Here is an 18,210-nt window from a genome sequence, read left to right as displayed (position 1 = left end):
CTTTTAATTTGCTCCTTTTCATAAACACGGGGTTTCATTCTTATGTTTTAAAGATAGATAGATAGATAGATAGATAGATAGATAGATAGATAGATAGATAGATAGATAGATAGATAGATAGATAGATAGATAGATTGATAGATAGAGTGATAGATAGATAGATAGATAGATAGATAGATAGATAGATAGATAGATAGATAGATAGATAGATAGATAGAGTGATAGATAGAGTGATAGATAGAGTGATAGATAGATAGATAGATAGATAGATAGATAGATAGATAGATAGATAGATAGATAGATAGATAGATAGATAGATAGATAAATGGATATATACGTTAAAAGTTTGGTGGTATATCACCAGGGTCTTTAAAAAGCATGTTAATAATGATTCATGATCAAGTGTTTTCACATAATTGCAATCAGGTTTTATGAGAATTTAGTCAAGATGATAGTTTATCATACTGGGATTCTTTCGTTATTTCTCCAAGCTCTTGATACGCAGTGTTGTCTTCAGATTTTTTATACACAGACTTTGAACAGTTATCTGACTGGTCTGTTTCTTTGTTCTTTTGATCTTTGCACATGTTGTTTCTTAGTTGTCTGGATAAGAATAAATGTATCTCCATTAATAATTAAGCAGAAACAAATTTAACATAACCCAAATTGAAACAATGATGAAAGTTAATTGAGATTAAAAAAAAGAAAACATGTATATGCCTACCTGATTATGAAAAACACATTAAGCGTTACACTAAGAATGATAATGGTAACACAGACATAGAGTGCAATTGATAATTGACTGGTTGACGCAGACTCACTAGAAGATGACCCTAACACTGGAAAACAAACTCAATCTAAAAAGGCCATATGAACAAAATCGACATATAATATAAAATTATTTCAAAAGGAAAAATACACGTACTCGTATATATAAATTGCACTGCTTTGTAACACTTTTCATTATTTAAAATTATCATTTGCAATATTTGTTTTAAAAAATGGAAACATTTCTAACAATATTACAATAATATCTTTTACATGTAATACCGTAAATCTACAATGTTTTATCATAGATAAATTTTAAACAAATTTGCTCGTGCTCTGCATACCCACAGAATTATTTCTTAAAAATCAATGAAAAAAAAATTAATAAAAACCTTGCCGAGTGTTGGTCTCGACTTATTGCTATATGTACAGGTGTCCGTAAGTAGTAGTCATTAAAAATACCTGTTTATATAACCAGGTAATTACCCCCTAGCTATAACCAGCGTGTGGAGAAGGGCTTTACTCACAATCGTATATTCGAGCTATTTTAATGTACATGTTTACTGATGACACTGCATGCATTCGAGATTTAATCATACATGTGATATGTATCGGCGTTAGGCAGAATGTAGCGGTAATTTTTTTTACCCTTCACAGTGTACCAGCGGCACACCAAAATTCATCGAATATGATATTTTTCACAGTATTTTAAATGTTTCCCTTAATGCCGTCAATTTCTTCTTATTTTTGCTCGCTTGACACAAGAAAATCATCACCTGTGTTTGAGATATGACCCTCCGATACATGTGAAGTGTACACAAACCGTTGCATATGAAGTTGTTAACTGCTAATTGGGATACCTTTCTCGCTAGAAATCCGTATCAAGATAACCATTTATATAGTTTTGTTGCATTTGCCGCTGTTATTGTATGTATGTAATTTGAACATGATATAAATTGCAGACATCAACTCTCACATTGTACTATATGAAGTTGGAAAACATATACGATTTGTGCGACAATACGTGGTGGCGGAATTATGCGATGTCCAAAGGTTAGCTAACATTGTGCATGCCAATTTGTGCGACATTTAATATTGGGGGCTTTTTATTTTTTGGTGCCCATGACATTTCGCAAAAATTTTCAATCTAAAAATTGATCTATAGCTTTATGACTCGGATTCGCAAAAATTTATCGACGCAAAAATTTTCAAATTTTCGGTATAGCATCGAAAAAAATCATAAAAATCTACCTTTATTTTTGGGTCTGATCTACTTCAATTTTGTATCTTGGCTACAGCTTTGAAAATTACCGTCACATTTCGACGTAGATATTGAATAGTCACTTGATGTCACAAACACTTTCCACGCTTCAACAAGCATCATTATTTATGTATATTTTATTGAAAGTATTCCTTTTTTGAAAACTCATAAACATTGATACCTTGGTCACAAAGATCACCATGGGAACCATCGCCACATCCACGTGGACAGTAACCGGTCACGTGATGACATTGTTCTCCATACTCGTATAGACAGTTTCCACACTTCATCGAACATTTTGGTCCATGGGTATTGTTACTGCATGCTCCAATAGTTTTAAAATTCAAGGATTTTAAAAGGTTTTTATTAAATTGTAATTGAACAACAATGTTTCCAAATGAATAAGCCTGCTATTGTAACCGAAAATAGGAAGTTGTCTTAAATATATTTACATAAGGTTGGAATTTTTGGTTTTGAATTGTAAGGACTTAGTTATGTTGTACATGTATATTGTGGAATTATGTTGAAATCTGAAAGGACTCGTAATCAAACTAACTTTGTAAAATTGCAAAATAATTTGCACTGATTAGATAAATTATTTGTTTAAAATATTTATTACCTTGTGTACAATCACTTCCTTGATATCCACTATCACATCCGTTGGGACAGGAACCATTGATATAATGGCATTGTTCTCTTTCAAGACAGTGACCACAAAGTGAATTGCAATTGTGTCCAAACTTTCCACCATCACATTCTAGTTAATTATCAAATATATGTTCCTATCAGATGGCAATAGGAATTGGACAGGTTTTCAACATTTATTACAATGTTCTTTAAACATGTACAAACAATGTACTGAAGGAGTGCTTCTAATGCGTTTGAAAAGTATACGTTTAAATAAATTCAGGACTTAAGATATATTGCATTTTAAATTATTTAATTTACAAGTTTCAGTATTCTTTTTTATCATGCAACTGATAACATAGTACTCTTTTTATATTGCAACTGAGTAACACATAAGTAAGAAAAAAATAGTCCTTACGTGTATCGCAGGATTCACCTTTCAACCCCACCTGACATCCTCCCTCACACTGCCCTGTCACCCTGTCACATCTGTATGGAACTCCACAGTTGGCACTACACTGTTCCTGACAGTTGATACCATAACGACCATCAAAACATGCTAGATATACAAAATAATGTCAGTTAAATGACAACTGTTTTTTTTTTCGCTGCATTTTAATGACAAATTCCGATTAAATAAAACAACATGCAATATTTTTGCAACTTCATTGATTAGAATTACTTATTTTTTAATAATTATATTCTTCTGACAGCTTGTAACTCATTTATACAAAAACACTTTTTTTCAAAAAAGTTAATAAAGCTATACATATCTATCAAAATTTAAGACATTAGTTTATTATGTCATGCTTCGACTATGGCAAAATTAAAGAAAAGTAAAATAATGAATCATATCAATCTCTTTTTGGGACTTGATTTCAATTAACTCTCCTATGCAGTTACTCAGACAAACCGAAAGTGAAACAGTGTTTAGACCTCAGCACAAATCATTGCTGCTGACAAGACTCATTTCTAGAAAATAATTGATAAATTCGATGTAATGTATGCTAAAGCATTGTTTTTCAAGGAAACTTATTTCTAAATACCTTCAAAATAGTCAGATTATAAATGGTACGAACAATTTAAATATTTTTTGTAGTCGTATGTATTCCTACGCCAGAGTTCAATATAGTCTCGTTCAACTCGACGCTTGGCTATCTTCGTAAATCGTTGTCGGAGATTAACGGTGTTAGCCGAGCGTTTGGTTGAACGAGACTAGAGTTCAATGTTGCTTGGATCCATACAATTTTCGAGAAATATTTCTATTACTGATACATAGTTTGATTGAATTAATTTTATCTTTAAATATCATTTAACATGATTCTTATGGGGGTTTCTCGACATTCTTGTCGAAAAAGTATTTTGATAATATTAAACAGCTTCTATTCCTAATACGAGTACCTTTATCGCACTTTTCACCATATGCCCCTCTGTCACATCCGTTCAGACAACTTCCGTTCATATGATGACACGGTTCCTTGTTTTTACAGTTTCCACAAATCTTTTGACACTCTGGGCCGTACGTTTGGTCCAGACATTCTAAAACACAAGCATTTTCATTTGCTTATGCACTCTTTCTCCGTCGTCGTTCGACATGTGCCGTTTGCTAGAATTTAAACTAATTCTGCTTCTTCATTTTGGTAATCGTGACTAAATTCGGTGTGAAGACTCTAAAGAGGAGGGTAACAAAACATTGTGAAATGAACGACCTATATCCCCGAGTTAAAATGAATTTATGGTAAAAACTGTTTGAAAATATGTGATATTTAATAAAACATTCCTATTAATATAAACTACATGTCATTTGGCACAATTCAAGAAGTGTATTCTTATTATGAGCAGTAAGCCTCTACCGAAGTTGTAAAATTAGCGGTCTAAGAGTCAAGAGCTCACGTGTAATAAACACGTAATAGCTCTTTTAAAGTTTTCTTTTCTACTCTTAGACAACTACAAAGTACAGCGTAAGTAATGTAAGGATGAACGGTGGGGCCTCAATAAAATGTTAAAATTCATGAGTTCCTGGTTTAGAAGATCTGATGTTAAGATTGGGCTTTATTCTTCTCTCCTACCAGTCACCAACTGTAAAACTTAATACAAAAATATGATGAACAAAGATAACATTATATATATACTAACATGAAGTTTTGTAATTTTTAAGAGACATGTTATATTTTTGATTAATGGTGGCATGTCCAGGCAAAAATATGGAAATATTTTATGCAAAGTTGATGGTTTTTTTTTTTTAAATGTTTATCTCTTTAATTTTGATTTCAAGAAATGATGTTAATAAATTTCTATTTCACACCCCAGCAATGGAAATTTAAATCATTTAATTGCTCATCTGCGAGGTGATCATTTATGCAATACCTGCTCATGTAATTCAAAGTTATTCCTCCTTAAGCCATTGAATACAATCGTATATTTTAAAAGCTTTAGAACATAATTCTTATTTATTTCCGATATTTTATGACCCAATGAATAAATTTGCTAAAGATTTTATAAACAGTTGATAGAAACAATCACCCTGATTACAATTATTTTTGTTTTCTCCTAACTAATAAGAAACAATGTTTATTGTGACCGAGACATATTGTCCAATGCATTTACTATTCTCACATATTATTAAATGTTACGACCTAATTGACAATAAAAAAAATAGCATATGTTCATTTCTTCATACACTAGCATGACTTTGTTCATTTTGATAAACTATATCTGTTCAATAATTATAAATACATCTATTCGCAAACCACAAGATTGTGGGGAAAAAAATAGCAAATAACTAGGAATACGGTTCCCTAAGGGTTGATGATACGTTTTGTATATTGCATAAGCTTTGATTAGACCCACAAAACTTTTTTTTTTTTGACATGCTTTAATTTTTTCGTTTTGAGTCGAAAACGTATATAAATGATTTTAGATTTGTACGTGTGAGGTCACAGTGATCTTGAGCTATTTTTTAAGTTACAGTCTCATTGATTTGAACTTAATAAAAAAATAATAATAAACAGTTAAAAAATATATTTAGAGATTACATATTGTCAAACCATTATATTGGAAAATGGGAAATCACACACATGGACTAGAAGGCACAGATGCAACGTGTGTATCTTTAATGCAAAAATAAACAAAACAAAACAACATTAAGAACAAAAGAAAGAAAATGAAAGCCCGTTACAACAACAAGGTACAATGTACAAAAAGAAAAATAATATTTACCGCTTTCACTTTTGACCAAATAAAGCACAGTTTACATTCTAGAGACTAATCAATTCTCTCCAAAATGAAAGAACTTTTTTTTAGAGGAAAGCAATTATGCCCATTTTGTATTATTTTTTTCTTAAACTTGGAATTTTTTTTATTACTTTCTCTCTTTCTTTCATTCCTTTCTCTCTCTTTATATTTTCTCTCTCTCTCTCTCTCTCTCTCTCTCTCTCTCTCTCTCTCTCTCACAAACATCTTTGATGTTAATCAGTAATCGTCAAAATATCACTTATGTAGCAATGATGCCAGATATGTGTAATTCGTGTTTCTTTTTGCACTCGCCACAACAATAACACTGAAAAACGTATTACGTATTAGAATCAACGTTTCCGATAAATCTCTAGATACATCACATCATAGCTTAATGGAGAGTTCACCTTTATCACATTACGATTTAACCTAGTATGTATATATGAGGGTTGTTTGGAAATTACTGAGACATTTTCTCTAACTCGCTTTAGAAAAAAGATAAATCATTAAAATTGTCACTTAAAAAGTGAGTCAGAATACTATTTATCAACATTTTGAAGTCAACGATATCATTTGTTCATTCCTGGTAAGCTAACATATTTGCTTACATCCATTGACCCGGAGCAACAACTTATTCATCGCAACGTCATGTTAACATGTCTTTTTTGCTTCATGTTTTAGGCACTTTACATTCAAACAGAAAACATTCTTCATTTTTCATTTTTTCTTTTTATTTCAAATTGCATCAGATACATATTCTCTCCATTCTTGATTTTTCTTCATTTTACTGTGAAACGTCTCTTACATTCATTTTGTATATATATAAGACTTGTTGAAATCGGTTTGTGCTTAGAAAATACTTGATATTTAGCCCCTTTGTTTTAATTCTAGTTTTGCAATCAATAAATAAACTCAGAATAACTGAAGCTTCTGACCCCTCTATATCAGCTTTTGTTAAAGCTATTTCTTGGCCAGAATAATTGTCTTCTTCCATGATTCCCACCAATTTGATGTATTTTTGCTGTGCCACCTTGAAGTCAAAATTCAATGAACCATCGCAGTTAGACTTCTATTACTCGGTACTTAATTTTGAACTATCTCTGTAGTGTAAATTCTTAATCAAACGCAAGGAATTAATATCCGCGTAAAAACGCGAGAAGCACATCTCGCAAATTTTAAAATCTTTAAAAGCGGTGTTTGCAATTTTACATTCTCGCGATTTGATGCAAAACGAAACAATCGCTGAATTAAGTACTCGCCTAATATAAGGAATCTACAGTATTTCAAATCGAACACAAGTCAACAATGCCCAAAAATTAGTCACAATAAATAAATGAATATACAAAATTTGATTGCTTTTATGATCGACTGTATACCAACCCTTTAAAAATATAGATGTTTAAATTTTCAAACTCCAAGTTTGGGCCCAAACCGGGTAGGTACACCGAACACCGACTTGTTTGTGTACCGTCGTAAACAAATTATAAATTATTTTGTAATACTTCTTTGCTTTATGATTTCTTTAGGTTTCTTCTATATTTATGCTGATTTTTTCAATAGAATTCATCACTTAGAAAGCGAAATATTTGAGTTGTCTCAATGATTTCCGAACAACCCTCGTACGTTTAAATAAGCTTTTTCCTACCATCTTCACAGGTTCTTCCTTTCCATCCAGGTCTACATCCAAACTCACAGTCCCCATTAAATCTGTTACAGCTGTAGCAGTTTGGACCACATTTATTATCGCAGTTTGCGCCATACCAACCAGGAGGGCAGGCTATATGTCAATAATGAAGAATAATTTATGAGATATCTTTTTTATCCCCAATATAAACTTATATTTACCTTCAATCCTAGAAATTGCCCATTAGTCATGATATTAAACTTATCATCTTGTGGTTTTTTTTAATTATTTTCTTTTTATTCTTATTTATTTATTTATTTATTTTTTTGCGAATTGTTCCCTGAATAATTTTTTTATATGAAATCTGCGTGAATTTAAAGCATTTTGTTCTCACTAGAACTTTCATTTCAATTTATTCCTAGCCTTTTACCTCTATTGCATGTATTACCAGACACCCCAACGTCACATCCGTTTGGACAACTTCCGTTCACGTGATTACACAAATCACTGTTACTACAGTTACCACATACATTTCCGCATTCTGAACCGTACGTGCCATCACTGCATTCTTAAAGGAAGAAAATAGGCCTTCTTGATACGAAATCTATGCATGATGTATAGTCAGAATGCAATAAGGACCTTTGTTCAGTTGTTGCTTCTCAGTTTCCGTCCCGATAACATATTTAAATAAATTAAATAAAAATATTGCCAAATTATTAAAATTTTGATTTTTTGTTGATTTATATTATGGATCTCTCTACAACTGATTTAGATTTATTACACTCACTTTCCTTACAATTTGATAATTGTCCTCTCTTTAATGAATCATTAATTTTCAATATCAAGTTCATGACATTAAAAATTGATTGCAAATAGATCATTAACTTAAACCCAACTTAAAGTTGGGCTTTATTTCAGTGTAATGAAAGTTTGATTCTCAGTTTACCGTATTTTAAACATTTAAATGTTAATCAGTTAGAAGACAATTATAGGTTTATTTATGTATATAAACAAATAAAACCGAATAACACAATTCTTGAGAACTGACGAAATACCTTCGTTACAGGTTGGCCCCCTATATCCATCATTACAACCAAGACATGTTCCATCAATTATATGACAATGACCTTCCTGACATTTCTGTGGACACGGTGAAGAACAATGCTCCGCATAATATCGGGGTGTTGAAGAACCTTATGAAAGCAGTTTTTTAATACTACATGTTAAAGATATAGTAATGCAATATTTGAGACAAAATATGTAGAAATTGATAAAAACATTGAAATTTTGCAAAATATGATTCGTGTCCATATGATTGTCCTAATCTGAGAAACGTACCATAAACCTCCAGCTCACACAGCTCGTTGTATGCATACTGAGAATATCCCGCAGGATATGGAGAGTGGGTCCTGTTGTTATAGTAGATTACATATCTTCCGTGTGTGATACACGTTATGTTTGTAGAGTTAGGTATTGTGGCCCTAGTATAACCGGTGTCCTTAAAACAAAGCGTCCCATCTTCTTTAGTAGTAGTGTTGGAAACGTAAACCGAGAATCCTAAGAATCTCGCGGTGTAACCATTGTTTTCATCTGAGGTAATAAAAATAATTGTTTCTGATCTATATGTAATAAAAGTATGTGTTCTTACACTGTGCGTACAGAAAACATAAAGATGAAAGAATAATAGGATATGTCTAAACCATAAATGATTCAAGTTCAATAGTGAAAATATACGTGTAGTATATTTTTGAGCATAGCTTCCAAACATTTTTTAAAAAGTTGTTGTTATATTACACAAACGTTCAAATGCAAACCTCACTTCGTGTAGTTTTGGAATTTTCAAAAAGTGCAAAAGACTTGATGTTCTAAATACATTTAAATGTATTGTGAAGGTTTAAAAAGAAATTTCAAGAATTTTTTTTTTAATTTTCCAAAAATATTCAATGGCCATTAACTCGAAAAATAGGTCAATAACCTACTTTTTTCAATGTGAAAAATTGAAAAACCATGATAGATCTTTAACACACAATCGATTGTTTTTCATTATCATCAGTGATTTTTTTTAATTCAGAGTAAACGTATACATTTAAAGAGTTTTAAAAGAATAATACTATGAAATAATTTTTTCTGCTCTTTTAGATCACCTGAAAGTCATGAAAATGAAGTATTTTAACATTTAACCAAATAAAACAAATTTTAGCGTACAAGGCATACATGCACCTTTGATTTTGGTCGGACGTAATTTTGGTGAACTATTCTTTTTAACTTTACTGAAGAAACAATTAAACATACATTAGATGCACCTGAGTCGAAAATGGATCGCTTGTCTCATAAAACAACATAAGCTAACACCCCAGTCACTGGGATTAATTATACGCCTGAAGTGAAACAAATGAAATTGTGTTTAAGCTATGACCTCCCTAGTTATAGTATTGTTTAGTTTTGATTTACGTAAGTTTTGTATTTATTTTGAGTAAATAGTCATTACTCACTGTAACACTGTATACATATAAAACCCCTGGCGCATTTTCAAAAACGACCAACAACCGATGGTTTTAGACGCAAATATTGGATTATTCCGCCGACAGTCAACTTCAGTGGACGATTTCTTCAGTTGGAACAGTTGTTGAATAGTCCGTCGACCAAACCATGATCATCGTCAGACAATCGACAGCCTTTGTTATGTCCGTCGGTGGTCGTTTGACAGTTAAACAATGAGAATTTTCTTAAATGTCGGCAGGCAGACCCCGATTGACGACCGAAAATCGACCGATGGACGTCTGGTCCCTCGGGCAATTTTAACAAATCGTCTCATGGACGACCAACCGTATACGGGTTTCATTAAACATACACCGTCTATCGGTCAATAAGCGGCAGCCAGGCAAACAACGCTATGTTTCAGACTTTTTTCGTTAATAAATTGAAGGAATGCCCAGTAGGTAACAGGTAAATATTCAACAATTGCGAAATTGTTTATGTAATCGACCGGTCGAAAGATCAAATTGTAGCTCAACATTCAATAACGAGCGACGATTCCCCAACTAAATAATATTCAAACTATTGAAGAAATCGGTGTTCCAAGAAAAAAAAATGTGACACCACCGCATCGTCCGATACCCGTGTCAAGCTGTAAGGTAAGTAGCTCATTTGCAGGAAATCGTCCATATGTAGTCATTTCATGCATATCTTCTACAATTTTATGCTATGCTATGGTATGCAATTTTAATGATATGCTATGAGAGTTGTATGTTATGCTGTGAGATTTGTATGCTATGCTATGAGAATTTGTAATGAAGGGTTTAATGATTTGGTATGTTATGCTATGGTATGCTATGAAATATGAACAAAAACGGCTCCATACACAGAAGAGTTCCACTCATTTCGAAGTAAAATAAAAAGAAAACAAAGTTACCACAAATCTTTTATGTGAACATTTACTTTTTAAAATAAAAACATTTAAAACTGTATTAAAATAATAATGTATGTTACGCTATGGTATGCTATGGTATGATATGACGAATGCGATTCTATGAGATTGTATGCTATGGTATAAGATCCAATGCTATGCTATGCTATGATGTATGTTGTAAAAGATATGCTTTAACCGACTGTAGCCAGGTCACCTCCATCATAGAATTCAGTACGGTAATTTTTTAACATAATGCTTAATGAACACGGATTGTATGATCATTTGACCAGCTATTCACATAAAATTTACACATTCTAGCGCAATAGGAGTTTTGTGTTTTTTTTCTATCGGTTTAAATCAAAGTGTGTCATTTTAATGAACGCTTAAAATAAATTGTTGAAAAGTTCAATATAAAACTGGACGACTGGTGCTTACAGACTTTTATTGCTGTTAGGTATAATTTATTGTTAAAATCGATCGATTGAGATAAAGTAAATCTTATCAAATGGTTCGATTATTTTTTAATGTTGTAAAATGAATAATTTAACAAGACAGACATTTATTCAGTTATTCCAAAAAAGTCCACTTGCACATGAATTAAAAACAAAACCAATTCTTCTATCCCTTTATTTCTCCTTTAGATACTCCAGCACTTACCCCAGTTAACATTATCCGTCCTGTACTGTATAAAGATGTGGTGTATACTGAGCACCTCTCCCAGATCTACCCACCATTCTGCTTTTGATTGATTGTTTCCTGATATTACACACTGTCCTCCAGAAGCAGACAGGTCTGCATACCGTCCGTCCACAGCACGATCCGCTCCCCATGTTTGATTAGGATAGGGATAAAACTGCCATGTCGTTTTATGCAAGGCCAAATTTTCTTTAAAAGAAATATTAATTTAAGAAAAAAATGACATTTAAAAACAATAATTGCCGTGAATATATATTGGTTTGCATTGCTACCATAATCGTTTAAAAAAGAAGTATGCTCCGTTATGTATCGCGGCAAGTATGGTGGGAATAAAGCATTTCAATTTATATACCTTGATAGTAGAGCCGTTTTGGTGGGACACATTTAGCGGATTTAGGTAAAGGATTACAATAAATTTTGCAGATAATATTTTTGTGCACTCAATTCCCTTTGATACAAACATTTTCTTTCTGTTTTTTTTTATCAGATTGAAAGTATGCAAGCAAATATCCTTAATTGCCATTAATGAAACATTAATTTAATCTGATGTCCAATTCTGACTTCGCACACTGCATTTTCGACACTGAAACACCTGCTGGTAAAAAAAAAAACAAAGTTTAACCGAATAGGTGATATTTCTCTGGATGATGTAATAGTACAAAAGGCTCTGAACAATCAATCCTGCATTTTTCTTAACAAAAAATGATCTGGAAAATGACTGACAGACCGCCAAACACTACACACCGCTGCATCTTTACATTGATAATTTGTTATTGTGTAACCGCATACGGATCGTGTCAAATGTTACCTAATCTAGAACATTGCAATTCATGCATCTTAGATGGGCAGGTTGAATAACACATGGTAAGGGAGGACGATAGGAGAATGTTGGTGGGGTGAAAGTAACTGTGCATATACATAATTGTGTTTGAGTAAGGGATTGAAACAAGGTTTTCGCTTACATGCTTGTTTGTATACCTGGGCATTGAAAAAAAAAACGAACGATAAAGTAGAGTCAAGTTTCAAAAAATACATAAACACCCGAACAATACATTGTATTTAATAATCGTTGTTAAAACGAAGAAATAAAAAGAATAAGTTATCAAAGTTTCTTACCATACATGCTTCCCAAACTGAACAAAGCAAAGAACATAGAACACAACATAACTGATTCCATTTTAACGTATGTGTTAAGCACTGGGAACTATTCAGGAAGTAAAAACATCATCTTCGCAAGACGTACAAATAATATACCAAAGGTACACTGTTTAGCCATGAATAACCATATGAATTAGAGCATGTATAACTGTTAAAGAGGGTGGTTTAATGCATGCAGTGTAAATTAAGGTCTTCCGTTTTCCAACGGAAGACCTTATAGTTTTCGTACAGTTTATTATTATAATAAGGTCTTCCGTTACCAACGGAAAGCCTTATAGTTTTTGTACAGTCTCTTCTTCTTCTTATTTTTTTTCCACAAATTTTGTGCACGCGATTTCTCGGAAACTATCCAACCGATTTACAAAATTTTTTTCACAGATGATAGGGAGTGATCTGAAGTTATTATTTTTTTAATATTTTTGCCGTCGTCAATTTCGGTACCGATTTATTGCTGATTTTGTCACTTTTTCGACCCATTTTGTGCACGCTTCATCTCGAAAACTATCAGAGATATGAATATGAAATTTTTAGGATAGGTAGACCATAGTCTGAAGTTGTGCCTTTTGTTTTTGATTTACGCCATTGGCGCCTTTTTTAAAAGCTCACTCGAAAATTTGGTACGAATTTTGTTTCCCTTCTTGGTACACACGATTTCTCAGAGATGGCTCAATAGATTTTCTTGAAATTTTAAGGAGTGATAGAAATAAATTATATATCAAGTATCCAATTTTTAATTTTTACAAAGTTCATTTCCTGTCGTCCGTTTCCTGTCCCGCGACAAAAAAGCCTGTTACATTGAGATCTCAAAAATGATAAGGACTTGAGCATTCAGACTTTGCGGGATTATAGAACTATAGTTGTAAATGTCTTTAAACTATTTTGTTTTGTTCGTCAGAACTTCTGGTAGTCACCGGAAGCACCTTAAAAATTGTTTTTTATTTTGCATTTAATTTGTTTCATATAGAATTGAAATATAAGTAATAATCCTTACATTTGTCATGTATCCGATTTCAAATAAAAACAAAATAATTCTACTTTCAGTGGGATATCTCAAATATCAGAAAGCGTTTTTTAGATAAATGTTTTACCCACGAAATCTCAGAAAGTCAAGTGATCAATACACGAAACTTATACAGATAATAGACATTCGATAGAAAATGCGTTTAATTGCTTTCATTTTGTCAGCCGTCACTTCCAGTCCTCACCGGAAGGGTTCAAACAAATCAAGCTGTTTGAAAGTTTCACTGTTTTTCTTTGACAATTTTAGTAAAATTGATAAACAATAAAGTACAAGTGTCTAATGGTCATAAAATACTAACTTTTTATTTTCACTGAGCATTTCCGTTTGTCCGTTTCCTGTCAAGAGACACAACAACCCCCCCCCCCCAAAAAAAGCAAGAAATAAAGTATATATATATATATATATATATATATATATATATATATATATATATATATATATATATATATATATATATATATATGAGTTAGAATAATCTAACTGTGTCTCGGGAAAGGCCCTCGCCACAGTTATAATGCATCCCATATACCCGTAATGTAGCGGATAATTGCAGAATCACTCCGAACGATTCTGGAGAAAGGTAAGGAAGTTGCATTGAAGATAATAGTCAAATTAATCATAAAAATCTTTTTAAGACTGTAAATACCTTTCATCAAAAAGTTTAAAGGAAGAATTCTCCATTTTCTCGCCAACGTACACATATTTTCTTTGCTACAGAGACAATACACGCAACACATTCTATATCGTTAAATCGGAACGGTAAAACATTTATCATTTTAAAAATAAAAATTGTTATCTTCACTCTCCTAGGAAATATTATGTGAATTTTTTTGACATGAAATCAAATAATTTTTTTCCATCACGAAGACAACGAATATTTATTTGTTTTATTTTTATCAACAAAGATGTACTTATAAAGATATAATCAATACGGCTTTTTGGTATATTGTTTGCATCGCACAAGGTGTAACCATTGCTATTTACATACTTATCTTTCCATAAGTCATTTAAATGTAAACTGACAATAATGTCGCTCAATATTTTTGAACTTTTATCAGTATTTTCCCCATCAAGATGACAGTTAAAATCTCCACATAAGATAATATTTTCTGTGTTTATAGAATTCTTAATGATAAATCTGTTCATTCCTTTCAAAAAATCAAATCTGCAGGTTTCTTTGTTCGGTGCATTGTTGCAACCACTATTGAAATAAAACCACTATTAAAATAAATTATTTCAATAGTGGTTGGGAATGCATTTCATTAGAAAAATCACTTTACAACCACTATTGAAATAAATCACTATTGAAATAAAATATTTCAATACTGGTTGGGAATGTATTTCATCTGAAGAATCACTTTACAACCACTATTGAAATACAGCCACTACTCAAAAAAATATTTAAATAGTATTCTGGGATGTATTCCATTTTGAAAATCAATTTACAGACACTGTTGAAGTACAAGTACAATTAAATAATTTTTTCAATCGTAGCATAGAATGAATTTCTTCTTTGAAAATTTACATTTTTTTCTTTACATTTCTCTTTCTACAAACATATCATGTCCTATGATATTGTATATTATTTGCAAAATTGTGAACATCTTGTAAATTGCCAGAACTTCTATTCAAACCCCCTGTATATTGAATAATTATTTATTGATAAATATTATTATAAATATCACTATTAATATAAATTATTTCAATAGGGGTTGGGGGTTACTTCACTACGACCACTATTGAAATATATTATTTCAATAGTGGTTAAGGATGCGATTCATTTCAACCACTATTGAAATAATTTATTTCAATAGTGGTTGGGGATACCTTTCATTTCAACCACTATTGAAATAAAGTATTTCAAAAGTGGTTGAATATGCATTTCAGTTTCATGTCTATTATTATGTCTGTTTGAAACACTTTCCTTTCTGCTATGGGAGTTTCTTAAGAAAAGAAGTATGTCTTATGAGATGATGAATTCTTTTTTGATTATGATGTTCTTTGACTACCTCTATATGGTCGTGTTTCCCATACCACCTGTCATCTGGAACCGAAAGTGTTATGCACAGTCGGAATAATAGACATTAAAATTACCTGCATCCTTACCACTATTGAAATATTTTCTTTCAATAATGGATGTAATGAACCGCATCCTTAACCACTATTGAAATAAATTATTTCAATAGTGGTTATAATGAGGCGCATATCAAACCACAATTAAAATAATTTGTTTAATTCAATATTTGTCATAATGAAGTACATTCCCAACCACTATTGAAATCATTTATCTAAATAGTGATATTCATTATAACATATACATGTATCTATAATGATATATAAGCTATAAATTATTTTTAAATGTGCAGAGATTTTGAATAGAAGTTCTGGCAATTTACAACGTTGTCTTCTAGTACAAATAATTTTCATAAAACATGATATATGTTTAGAAAGGTAAAGAAAAAATATGAAAACAATTCTATATGTTAATCTGCGAGGATTGGTTATTTCTGCAAAACAGTGAAAATCCTAAAACAAGTACATTTATTTCATAGTTTTGTTTATTATTACCATAAAATATGCAAGTCTTTAGTACCTTAATTGTGTATTTGAAATTGTCTTTTTTTTCCCAAATGTGTTATAATAGTGATTACATGGTTATATTTATAAAGAAATTCATTCCCATCTACGATTGAAAAAATAAATTTAATTGTAGTTGAATTTTAATGGTGTCTGTAAAGTAGCTATTATAATGAAATACATCCCTAACTTCTTTTCAAATCATTACTTCAATAATAGTTGTATTTCAATAGCGGTTGCAAAGTGATTCTTCTAATGAAATACGTCCCCAACCACTATTAAAATATTTTACAATGTATTTCAATAGTGGTTTTATTTCAATAGTGGTTGCAATGTGATTTTTCTAATGAAATACATTCCCAACCACTATTGAAATAATTTATTTCAATAGTGGTTTTATTTCAATAGTGGTTGCAACAGTGCATCAAACGTTTAAAAAATAGACCTAATGTCGGACTCATTCCCTTCTCTAAAAAAGATAATGCATTTTTGTAACTAATTCTTAGAAATCGGAAAATACACAATGCTTTGAATTTAAACATATTTTACATACTTGTTTACTTTTTTTTTCAAAAATGTTATCTACATAAATAAAACAAGCTTAGAAGAGTGTAGAGATACCGTAATAAACATGCAATATAATAAATCACCATATATAGACAGATTACCAGTAGATTTATATCAATGTTTTGGGGATAAAATATCAACACTTGTTCATAATATGCTTAATTCAAAACGTGTTAACTTTATTTCACAAAAAAGGATAAGGGACACTGCCTACAAACTATACACCAATTAGTCTCATTAATACTTGTTACAGAATAATTGCCTTTATATTTGTCCGCCGTCTTCAAAAAGTTATTGAAGTTATTACTATATAGAAAATAACAAACGGCATGTATATAAAAGGGAGATATATTGGAAGCATCGCAAAGCTTATATATACGTCACAATTTAAAATATTATGAAAATAATAATCAAAACGGTATACTATTATTTCTAGACTTTGAAAAAGCTTTCGACTCAGTTGAATGGAACTTTCTTTTTAAAACTTTGAAAATTGAGCATAACAGAAAAATCGAATGAAAATTATGGCATGCTAAAAACACTTTCCAGAATTCTATTAACAAGTTTTACCTGTTTTAATTTATGTAACGATTTCAATCAAAATAATGACAGGTCGCTCAATAAATACGGAATCGTTTTTCATTGCAACCAATTTAGTCTAATACTTTCTTTACTTTTAAAAGTAAAAAGTTATGCTTTGATGAATGGATTAAAAGCAGAATGTTGTATGTTAAAGACATTTTCAAAGAAAACGGAAGCTTAAAAATATACAAAAGAAATATTAGGTTAAACAAAATAACAAACTGGATCTGCGAATATAATATAATATGAAAAGTGCTTAAGAAATTTGAATTCATGTATGATTTTTTCTAAAATCCCCTACATCAAAATGCAACAGAAGGACAAGGAATACAAAACGAAATGGTTTCATTCAAAGCTTGTAAAGCTCAAATTACATAGTTCAGTTCACAAGGAAAGCTTGGTATGGATTTCCAAATCTCAGATAAGGAAGTTTCGAAATCAATATATTTCAACAAAATTTAAAAATGTCAAAGATAAAAGTATAGCGCAATTTAATTATAAACTTCTAAACAATTAACTAAATTAAACTGTTAATTAGTAAGTGGAATAAAGGGGTAAATAACAAATGCAAAATATGATAGAAAATGTAAAATATCTAATTTTTTATTGTGTAAATGTAAAACATGTTTAGCATATGGCAAGCTTATGTTTAAATATTACTATTTTTGTTTTTAAGAAATGTCAGT

The 18,210-nt window shown here is 31.1% G+C and overlaps 1 protein-coding gene across 1 annotated transcript; it reads right to left on the bottom strand.

Annotated features, from left to right (window-relative positions):
* Positions 1 to 258: 258 nt before the first annotated feature.
* Positions 259 to 12,860, bottom strand: LOC128172613 (multiple epidermal growth factor-like domains protein 10). The gene is made up of 12 exons (XM_052838391.1): positions 12,736 to 12,860; positions 11,581 to 11,808; positions 8,853 to 9,104; positions 8,570 to 8,707; positions 7,945 to 8,082; positions 7,536 to 7,667; positions 4,058 to 4,195; positions 3,075 to 3,215; positions 2,649 to 2,786; positions 2,211 to 2,354; positions 725 to 839; positions 259 to 603 (listed from the first exon to the last, which is right to left on the bottom strand). Exons 1-12 carry the CDS (start codon positions 12,794 to 12,796, stop codon positions 444 to 446), a joined length of 1,785 nt encoding a protein of 594 aa, XP_052694351.1. The 5' UTR covers positions 12,797 to 12,860; the 3' UTR covers positions 259 to 443.
* Between the last annotated feature and the right edge of the window lie 5,350 nt (positions 12,861 to 18,210).

The sequence above is a fragment of the Crassostrea angulata genome, chromosome 2, assembly GCF_025612915.1.
Source record: "Crassostrea angulata isolate pt1a10 chromosome 2, ASM2561291v2, whole genome shotgun sequence".
NCBI lineage: Eukaryota > Metazoa > Mollusca > Bivalvia > Ostreida > Ostreidae > Magallana > Magallana angulata.
The sequence above is the reverse complement of the archived record's forward strand: the minus strand, read 5'-3'. Positions and strand labels throughout refer to the sequence as shown.